The 10,750-nt window shown below is 41.7% G+C and overlaps 1 protein-coding gene across 1 annotated transcript; it reads right to left on the reverse strand.

The window, feature by feature from the left end:
* Positions 1-1,511: 1,511 nt before the first annotated feature.
* HSPA13 (heat shock protein family A (Hsp70) member 13) lies at positions 1,512-10,055 on the reverse strand. Its single transcript, XM_026108003.2, has 5 exons — positions 9,936-10,055; positions 8,534-8,874; positions 7,341-7,554; positions 6,598-6,765; positions 1,512-5,027 (listed from the first exon to the last, which is right to left on the reverse strand). Exons 1-5 carry the CDS (start codon positions 9,958-9,960, stop codon positions 4,360-4,362), a joined length of 1,416 nt encoding a protein of 471 aa, XP_025963788.2. The 5' UTR covers positions 9,961-10,055; the 3' UTR covers positions 1,512-4,359.
* Between the last annotated feature and the right edge of the window lie 695 nt (positions 10,056-10,750).

The raw sequence follows: 10,750 nt of genomic DNA on the forward strand, positions 1-10,750 counted from the left end.
TGGCAGAAGGCAGGAATTCACAAGCTCCTAAGGAGAAAGCAGGGCCTTGGGAAACCCCTATTCCATAGCTTGTTCTTGAGGGGTGCAAGTGCTGACATCTCTCTCTTTTTTTTTTTTTTTTTTTTTTTTTTTTTTTTTTGACTTTGGTACTCTGAAATGGCTTCAGACCAGAGTCAGAAAAAGACAACTGCAAAGCCACAACAGCTACCGAATCTGAACAAAGGACCACATGGCCAGCTGCCACTGGCACCTTCCAGGACTGATTCTTTCACTCTTGGCCAGGGCTGGCTGCCTCCCCTCTGAGCATGGTGGTTAGGGTGTACCTTTGGGTTAAGGTTATGAAAAAGAGGGCCCGCTCAGCCTTTGCAGCCACTGTATTTTGCAAGGTCCCAAAGTGTAAAGTAAAAGCTGACACCAGCAGTCAATTACTTATTCTTTTTCTTGGGCAAGACAGGTCTAAGCTTCTCTCCTTATTCACGCTTTTAGGGGACCCTTTATATTTAACTTTGGAAACAGTTTGGGTGAAAGCAGGAGCCATCAAGTTTGATAAGTGTAGTAAATCCCATGTTTAGGCACAACAAATCAGCATCAACAGAGGCCAAGCAGCCATTTCTCATCTATGCATGGTGCTCTTAGAGGGCAGCAGTTCTGCCTGTGGCCAGGACTGCTGCCTGAAAAGCACTGTGCTGCAGAGTGCTGTGGCATTTTCTTTTGCTGTGGTTCGAGGCAGAAGTTGCTCAGGGAAATCCTAGATTAGGTTTAAGCTGCCAGCTGAAAGATAGACATCTGTGAAACTCCACCACCTTTCAGGTCCTCTAGAACTTACTTTTCTCTACCTGAACCCTGATGTGACATACATGTAGGAAGCCACTCACACCTGGAAGCAACAAGGGCCACTTCCAACCTACCAGGGCCGCCTTTCCTACATGGAACTTGTCAAACTGCACATTTGTTCCTGTTCTGCATGAGCCTGCCCCCAACCTTCACTTTGCACATGCTTAGAACCATCATGATATGCTTCTGCCTCCTCTTGTTCTACCCATGTCCATCCTGCAGCCACTGACCAACAGCTGAGGCACCAGCAGGCAGGGCACAAAGGGTATAGCGGTATGAGGGGTGGGAGCTGCTCCCTCTCCCACAGCCCCAGGAGCAGGGAGATCATTGCTGCTCCTGCTTCTCGCTCTGCCCCTCTGATGAGGGATTCCCTCCCCCATTAGTGTTTCCTCCCAGTCACTCCTTGCTTTGTGCACTGGTGCAGGGAAATCTTTTTTTCCACTTCCATTCCCCCATCCCATAGTGCAGCTTGAGAGGCCAGAGTCCTCTCCTTGCCCCACTGGTTCCTAACACTCCTTTGAGCCAAATGAAGATCTCTCACTCCAAGCTACAGCAGCACTTTGGCAAGTTGGGGCATTACAACCCTATCCTCTCAAGCCCATGGAATTCAGGGAAGAACAGGGAACCAGTGCTGTTAAAGTCTTTCCCTGAGAAACCAAAACAAGACACGTCCAAGGGACAGAGAAATTCCTTTTATTAAAAACATTCTAAAAGGTTATTTATAAAATGCATTTTATCTTCTGCATTTGAAAACAACTCAGGAGCATACAATTGGTGAGGCATCTTATACTTTCAAAACTTCTACCCATGAAACAAGCATTAGCTATATAAATATCTGCATTACGCCACAGGCAACATTATTCAGATTTGAAGGACAGTTTGTAAAGGATTTCAGCCTTCAAATAATAATTTGTTTAAACAGAGACTTCTAGTGGTAAGCAGTACACGTGTATACCTGGAAAGATCCATTTAGTACAGTGTTCCACTCATCTTTAGAATTCAATGGTTTGTGCCAAAATACAGTACCAAAACCAAAGATACAAAATAAATAACTATTTTCTGAATTCTGCAATCAAGTTATCTAATAAATAAGGATGCATTGTGAGATATCCAATGTACAGTAACTTCTCTATTTAAAAAAAAAAATCTGTAGAGAAATCTGAATAAATACCCTTTTGTGAAGTTCAAGTAAACAACTCACCCTTCCTTTACAATTCCCAGATTAACACTGGAAGAAACTTAACTGTTGAACTTTGCTAGAGTGAAGGAGTACACATTAGAAGTAATTCATTTACTTGCATTGAGAGCTTCACATTTAAAAGCTGCTCTCAGACTCCTGCCTAACCTGTCCCCAAACTTGTAAAAAGCTTTTGATAGTTTAGCTTAACTACAATGTGATTCCATTTTTACGCAGGTTTGCTCATTTCACAAAGTGCATTAAAAATGAAGACTTAAGTCCTACTGTAATTCCAGTATACTTTGAGAAGAATTTACAGCAGGGCAGAAGGAAAGGTCACAATGACTCAAGACTTAAATACCTACAATATCTGCAAGGCAAAGACAGCAACTGCAAGAGAACTGTACTGTATATTGGCATTCATCCATGATTTCACTGAAGCTACACTTCTTCCAAGTCAGGAGTTTTAGTTATATTCACCTTAGTCCCTTACTGCTCACTTTTTATAACTGTGCAATGTTTTCTTTTGAATACATTATCACTTTTTACTGAAAGCTCCACACAGACTTTCAGGGTCAATTTCAAAGAGGTACAAAGGAAAAAAATTCCTATATAAAAATCACTTTGGTTTTCCACTCAGTGAAATTAAACAGATGCTAGCAATATTTTGGGTATCTTCTATAAAGTTAAACAATGCTGATGGAACGGTTACACGAAATTATGTTTCAATTTAAGAGTTTTTCTTTTTTTTAGTCAGATTACTTCAAAGATATGATTTACACTACAGCTACACAAACAGCTGAATCAGCACAACTAAGGTGGTGCCAGAAATCAGGTCTACCACCAGGAGACTAATAAGGCTACTTTACTGTAGTCATAGCTGAGACCATAAATCTAAACCCCAAACTTTGAGTAAGCTAATATGAAAAAAATTGAGGCATACAGAAAAATGCTTAGTGCCACTTGTTACTAGAGCTTACCTGATGAAGACTAGGGTTTGTTAATGGATGTCTAAATGAGTCTTAGCTGAATGAAGTGTTTTCATTGTAGTAAGACAGTTCTACACAAAAAAAGAAAATATCCAGCCTTTTAAACATTGTTTTAACTCTCCACATAGAGTAGAACTCAGTCACCAAAATGAGCATCGATTTCTTCTCTCATGCACTTGCTAGGTAGCTGGGCACCAAAATACTTCCTTAAAATAAAGTCCCAAGAAATGCTACCTCAAATCCTGGGTTGCATGTACTTTACATGCACCGTTTCCCTACCAGAACAGCGACAATCTCTAATCCATGTTCAGTTTAGAGTGGGGACTAGGACGAGGAACTTAAACCAGAGATACTAGCTAAAAAGTACAAAAGAGCAAGGTGAATTTTCATTTACTAAAACTTCAGGAGCTAAACTTCATCCAGGAGGTCCCTTCTGTCCCACACTTTCTCCCTGAAAAAATAAGGCTGGGGTGGGGGACAGGGAAAGAGGTAACATTTGTAATCGCACAAAAATGAAATTCATGTTGGTCAAATTCAAGGGAAGAAAGATGTACAGGCATAACTTTTTTTAAAAAATACAGAAAATTTATACAGTTTTCATATGAAGGAGGTTATAAGTAGTTGGTGGTATGCACTTGTTCTCTGTTAAGATCATCAGTGGTACGACAGCAGCACCTACGAGTAATGATTAAACACAGACCAGGAATTTAGCTCTTGGAGACACCACACTAAGTAGCACAAGAGCTAAATTTCTTAATATGGTTTGACTGAACCAGGAGACAAGAATTTGCCATATAGTCTCAATAATATGCTGTTATGAACAGCAGAAGAATCAAGTGAATGCGTAAATCTCATTCAAGCTGCAATATGCCTTTTAGAAAGGTGCTTAAATGCTCAAATGACTCAATTTAATAAATAACTAAGCTCAACACTGCTAGTGCTCTGTGCGCTAACACTGATTCACGTTCTTTCAAAATATATTAAACATGGGAATACCTACGGCACAATAGCACATTGCCGGCAACCTTTGGTCACACTCCCTTTACATTTTCATTTTTAAACACCTCTTCAAGATTTGCTAATAAAATCTAGCAAGAGAATGTGACTGTCGTCATTAGCATTTTCATCCAATATTCCCATCTACAAGTCAATGGGGGACACTTCCAAACTTCAAAATCTCTCATACCTTTAAAGTAACATCTAGCTTTAACAGAATTAGGTTTCCAGCAACACCTAACTGGAATAGATATAAAAATGAATATAATATGGCTAAGATTAGGCTTCACTGCCAGTTAGATAAGTATGCACAGTCATAGTACACTATTGGAGAGATGGAATGCAATGGGAAAGAGTTTATTTTCAGTTAAAATTAGTTTTCCGTAAATGCCTATTAGGAATTTCTATAGCACTAACTTGGAGAGGCCAGGACCCACCAACGATTCCTGCTTGGAGAGCTGCACCCATTACAACTGCTAGATCAGGATCTACAGTGGTGTTAGGTTCCTTTCCAAAGAAATCTCGAATAACTTTGCGTATTTGAGGAATCCGTGTAGAGCCTCCAACTAACACGATTTCATCCACTTCTGCTTTGTGTAGATGGCCTTCCTTCAACACCTGTTCAATGGGCACAAGAATCTTCTTGAAAAGGTCCTCATTCAGCATCTCAAATAGCTTCCTAGAGATTTCTGTTTCAAACAGAACTTTGACAAAGTTGTTCTGCACTTGTGAATTGCCTCCAAGATATTTTTCATCTTTTGTTATTTGTGAAGGCTTGTCTTTAAGCACAGTATTTGTGTTCAGCTCACTTTCTGGAAGATCTTTTGCAATCTTTTCTAGGATAGTCAATGACACTCTTATTGTAGAGGTCTCATGCACAGTCAAATTTAATTTAACTGCTTCCACAGCCTGTCTGAGTCGATGTATTTCTTCTTTTCTTGATGGTAAAGAACCATACCTTTGATGGAGCTGAGCATACAAATGCTGCAACAACCTTTGATTAAAATCCTGTCCTCCAAGTTTGTTGTTACCTAAAACATCAGAATGGAGTGCATCAGACATCACAAAAAAGCTTCAGAAAGGAAGATGTGTCTCCTCTAATTTGGAGGTGGTTCTCAAGAGCCAAAACAATGATACTAGGACAATAAGCACAGGGCAAGAACTCAGAGCTCAGAAAATGGACACAGTTATTACCCACTAAAGAATATAGGACAAATAGCCATTTGAAGACTTTTACTTGGCAAGTAATTGAAGAATCTACCCCAGCAATCTGCCCTGCCCCCAGAATAGCTCCATTACACTGTAATGGAAAAAAAAAAAGTAATCGCTGTTAACTCAGTGGAGCTATTCTCGACATAAAATAAACTGTAGTAAGGTAAAATTCTAGCTAGAACCCTGTAGCTGAAGTGTAATATTCCCCAGTACATCTTTTTTCCAATTAAAATTCCCAGTTTTAAAACAAATTTCTCTCTTTGCCCAGAATAGGCTTTTCTTTCAGTACTACTGGAGTACCGCTTCATAAGGATTACTGTTTTAACATTTTCAAGTTATTGAAGGGCTTCATGCATTCACATGAAAATTACAAGCTACTGAAGTATATAGATATACCCTGACAAAGGCAGAAGAAAGTGATGTAATCCAGACAGTAAACTTCAAGCTCTATTAACAGATTGATCTTCTACTAGCCATTAGAGACCAAGAAGTATTGTACATTCCCAATTTCTTCTTGAAGGCTATTCCTGAACAACCTTTCCAATAGCTTTTAAATAATTACTCTTGCTTTCCATTCAATAGACCTAGAAACAGCCTATAAATTTTCATCTATGTTGAACAATACTCTCAATTCTCCTCCTTTTTGTTTTGATTGAAAACAAGAATTCAGTTTAATGGGCATCCATCCAAATAAATCAGAATGAAGTTGTTAAATGCTTCTTGCTGTTCCACTCTCACTGGGCAAAGCAGCAGCTCAAATAAAACTCATTCATTTGAGGCAAAGCTGAAGGAAGCACTACACCTCAGACTTGTCTGAATTCAGGTTATCTGCAAAGCAGTTGTGTATGCACCACAGTTTTACTAAAGGTTGCTGCCAGAACTCTTTGGCAGGGGATGAATCTCTTTGGCATATACATATTCCGAAACCTCTTTCTGGGTTAACAGCATGCAAGGTCCCCGCCCATCTGAGCAGGAGCCAAACGCGAGGCAAGGATGTCTAAAACACTCTTCAATGATTTGGCAGATACTCTCAGCTCAGATATACAAAGGTGATAGAAGGCTTTGTTATATCGCCTCCCTACCCCCTACACCCAAATCTAGTTTAGTCAAAGTAACTGTAATACATGCCATCACTTACACTAGGCACAAACATCAACAGCCATGGACAAAATTAAACTACAGCTTGTTACTTTGGAGTCAACCAAAACCTGAGAACCTCTCTCAATTATTTCAGGCACTTGCAAACCTAACTTTGCATAAAGGCAGCAGAGAACACTTTCAAAGAACACCTTGTTATGAGAGTGGTACGTTCAAAAAAAAGCTTCCTTAATGGTGACTTCAGGTGCTTCTTCCCTTTCTCCTGTTCAGAAAGGGAAGTCTTATTCTTACCTGCCATGGCTCGCGTGAGGAACATCCCTCCCTGCTTGTTCAACAGAGAAACATCTAATGTTCCTCCACCCAAATCCACCACCAGGACGTTAAACACATCAACTTTGTGGAGTCCATAAGCCATAGCTGCAGCAGTGGGTTCATTTATTACTCGCAAAATTTCTAGCCCTGCAAGAGCAAAGAAATCAAGCCATAGTCACATACACTTCAGACATTTACCATTAATTTTCAACCAAACTTACCTCAAGTAAAACATCAGATCTAAGTGAGATGGTTCATAAAGTATTATTGCTTGGAAAACTGTTCTTCTTATTTAAGCCTAAAGTAATCCTACTTCAGTGCCAGGATGAAGGCATAAACCATGAGTTACCCAAACATCTTTTCTCCAGAGGAAGCTTACTGAGGATATTTATTTCACAGTGATTCTATTTGCATTTAAACTATTGTCAAAGGGTGCCTCATAAATTCTCCCTACTTGGAGATTACCAAAAGACTACTTTACCTAAGCAAAACTTATTTCTTCTAGCTATGTATGTTTGCATTAATCAGCTGCACCTCTTGCAACCCAGGAGTTCTTTGCTGTTCTTCACAATTGCTAATAGTCTATAAAAATCAATTCTATGGTCTTCTATCACTGATTCACTGTTTAATTCTGTATCAGCCCCAAACACTTTGCTGTAATGAAATAAACTTAAAGATAACTTTGGGCTTCACAGGAAAACACTGGAATAAAGAGACATCACCTGCAAGGTTAGCTGCCTTAATGGTAGAATTCCGTTGCCTTTCGTCAAACTCTGCTGGCACAGAGATGACTGCCTTTGAAACGGGCATGCCAAGATAGTCTTCTGCCATTCTCTTCAATTTCAGGAGCAGCTGAGAGCCAATATACTCTGGAGTGACACGAAAGGTTTCATTGGTTGTCACAGAAAATTCAGCTGATCCATTGTTGTTGAAAATCTGGAAGGAGAAAGCAACACAACCCAGAGACATGAAATCCGTTTGTTACAAAAACTACCTCCTTGCTGCTGCCCCCTGCTCCCCAAGGCTGTGTTTGTATATAGTCTGCTTACTCTGGAAAAATGCAAAGGTACTTCTGCCACTCACAATGCACTTGGCCTGAATCACTTTTATTTCTTGATTGTGAAGAGCATGCAAAACAAGCCACTCAAGCAGTTGGAACATATCTGAAGCACGGTAACCCACTGTACCCAGACTGATTAAAAAGAAGTTAAAGTCTGGCAACTGTACAATTAACTTTAATGTTACATGACACCACCACAATCAAAAATGAAAGTAATGCTTTTCATGATTAGGTTCATCCTACTGATAAAGCATCCCACAGGTTCTTCTTCCTGAAAGGAAGCAAACAGGCTGGTACAAGAACAGTTCTTAACAAGCAAGGAATTCAAAAGACTGTTTCCAGTACCTGAAAAATTTACCTCTTTTTAGCAAATACTGCACCATGCTAAATCTATGCAATACTTTCTTTAAAAAGCAGCTTTAAACATCTGCTATTGGTCCACTTAGCACTAGAAAAAGTGCTTGGGGGAGGGGGAGCACTGGGACAGAGGAGACATGACTTACACACTTTATTTTTTGTTTTAAACTCAGGGCAAAGGTGAAGTTGCAGTGAAGCAGAGCTAGACTTCCAAGTTGAAGTTCATACTTTAAGAGAAATATCTGGAAGGTTATCCAGAAAAAAACACCTCACAGTAGAGGAAAGGGTCTCTGGAAAAATCACTATCAACTCCTCTGCAGAAGTATACTGCTTCTACAACTCTGTTTTGTCCTCTCCTCCCTGGATATGCACATTGCATCTTATGGTTTTCAGGCATATCAGATTTTGCTGAATGACTCAAAGGGTCAGAAAAGCTGGTCACTCATTACATGCTTCAAGCTTCCTATAGATTGTTGCTTGAAGAAGACAGCAATTTACCTTAAATGGATACCTGCTACTTTCACTTCTCAGTTCTTCTGGAGTGAAGATTTTCCCAATGAATCTTTTTGCATCATATATAGTGTTCTGAGGATTAGAATCAGCCAGTTCTAGGCCATTATATCCTACGTGCACATCTTTGTCTGTGAAAGACACTATACTGGGTACGCTGTTGTGCCCATTTTCGTCCACAATAACCTTCACCTGCCCTGTTCCAGGAAGGAAGACACCAACAGAGCAGTAAGTTGTGCCAAGATCAATCCCAATTACTTTTGGTGTTGGCATAGGTAAATACTGCTGTGCTAAATAGCCAGCTAACAAGAGAGCCAGTACAGCCGAACCTGAAACACAGATTTTAAAAAACAGGGTTAGAGTATATATTGCTGCAAACTTAGACGTCAAAGCAAACATCATCACATTATACTTCACATCTCATGCAGTATTATTTTTCTCTGTGAAGCCTGTTCAACTACCTAATTAATTTTCAGTTTCTTCAAAGGTCATCAGCAAGTTCAGGGTCTCTTAACTGTCCCATTATGAATTACTGCTAACCAGTTACCAAACTGGTTAGCAGAGATAAAACTCTTAGGGATTAAACAGGTTCAAAGAAGAGGAACAGCAAAGCCAAAAACATCACCACCCTGTACCAATTCTTCTTCTATCTGCAAAGTGCTTCACAAATATAGGTTAATTACTAATTTTCTGGGGATCACCTATGAATAATTTCTAAGGGACAGCTGGTTAATGAGGTCACAGAAAACCAAAGTGAAACAACAAACTCCTGATTCAAATTCCTCCTTCAACTTCATCCAAAATCTCAAAATAAGGAGATACAAAACCATAACTTTGCCTATTTCAGTCATAGCTCCCAAAGAGCATCTTCAAACACCCTTGAATCTTTCCTACATATAGAAATCAAGATGTCAACTAGTTTAAGCACAAAGTGACTCCCCCCCCCCTTTTATATTAAATCAACAGCCATAAAGCAAGAAACCCGAAATGCAAGCCCAACCAAGGCTCAGAGAAAAAGGTAATGAATGTAAATTGCAAGCAAAAGTAATTTTACAGAGATCCACAAAGAAGTGGAAAAGTAAACCCAGCAGGGAAGAGTGGTCACACAGCACTTAAACTCCGCCAACAAGAGTACGCGCCAAACACGTAACAAGAAGGAGGGCTATGCCAGGAAGGGGCCCCAGGAAGGCAAAGCCTGCGACCGGGACTGCGAAGGCTTTGGCAGCCCCCGCAGCCCCAGCCAACGCCGCACGCCCGAGGCAGCAGCACGGGCCCCGCGGCCCCGCCAGCCGCACAAGGGGACCCGGAGCCCGCTCAGACCGCGCTGCCGGGCCGGCAAGAGCCTGGCCCCTGGGCGCAGCCCCCTCGGCAGCCGCAGGGCCGCACTCACCCAGCACCGCCATCTGCCCGGCCATGGCTCCCCACCGGCTCCGGCACCACTGACCAACGCCGACTGCTGACGGAGCCTTCCGGGCGGTGTCGGGAGGCACGCCGGGACTTGTAGTGCGCGAGCCCCGCCCACACCAGCGGCCTTCACATGCTCTCTGGGGCGAGAAAACTACATCTCCCAGCAGGCCGCGGCGCGTGCCTTCTTCCGGGGGACTCCAGCCAATCGGCTGAGAGGGTGAGTAGCAGGGGTGGGGAAGAACCGGGGGAAAGGATACGCGACAGCTCTCCAGGTGCGCATGCGCACTAGGGGGCGCGTTGCCTGCTGGGAGCGATGGTTCCGTTGGTAGCGCTCTGCCATGGCGCGGAGGTTGCGCCAGGGAGCGTGACCGTTGCAACTGTCCTGGTAGCGAGGGCCGGGATGCCCGCTCAGGGGCCGCCGCCCTCCGCGCCCCCTGTTCCGAGCCAAGGCGTGAGGCTGGGGCGCAGTGGGTCTTCTCTCTCTCACGGTACCTGTGGGGAGAGGACGAGGGTCTCCGACATTCAGGGTGGTTTTCTAATTATGGATCTAATTTTTTTTTTCATGCGTCATAAATGAATCGATGTTTCTTTAAGTTGGCACCATTTTAACTGTAGTCACTGTGAAGTTATTTAAGTGGGGGAAAACTTGTAATAGCTGTTTACGGTATTTCTTCACTCATAAAACTCAAGAGCAGGCACATATATTTTGAAGTTTATGCAACTTTCAGAAAAAAAGGTTTAGCAAAGACAGACCATATAATTAAACTGCGTTTTATTTATAAATACAGCATTTGATGG

The sequence above is a fragment of the Dromaius novaehollandiae genome, chromosome 1 (assembly GCF_036370855.1).
Source record: "Dromaius novaehollandiae isolate bDroNov1 chromosome 1, bDroNov1.hap1, whole genome shotgun sequence".
Classification (NCBI taxonomy): Eukaryota; Metazoa; Chordata; class Aves; order Casuariiformes; family Dromaiidae; genus Dromaius; species Dromaius novaehollandiae.

Excerpts from the sequence above, each read along its gene's own strand:
- HSPA13 (XM_026108003.2), bottom strand. The coding sequence starts at position 9,960 with ATGGCCGGGCAGATGGCGGTGCTGG. Across the intron at positions 7,555-8,533 it reads GTAGCAGGTATCCATTTAAG|ATTTTCAACAACAATGGATC; the intron begins GTAAATTGCTGT and ends TTCTCCTTCCAG. Across the intron at positions 5,028-6,597 it reads CCTCACGCGAGCCATGGCAG|GTAACAACAAACTTGGAGGA; the intron begins GTAAGAATAAGA and ends CTGATGTTTTAG.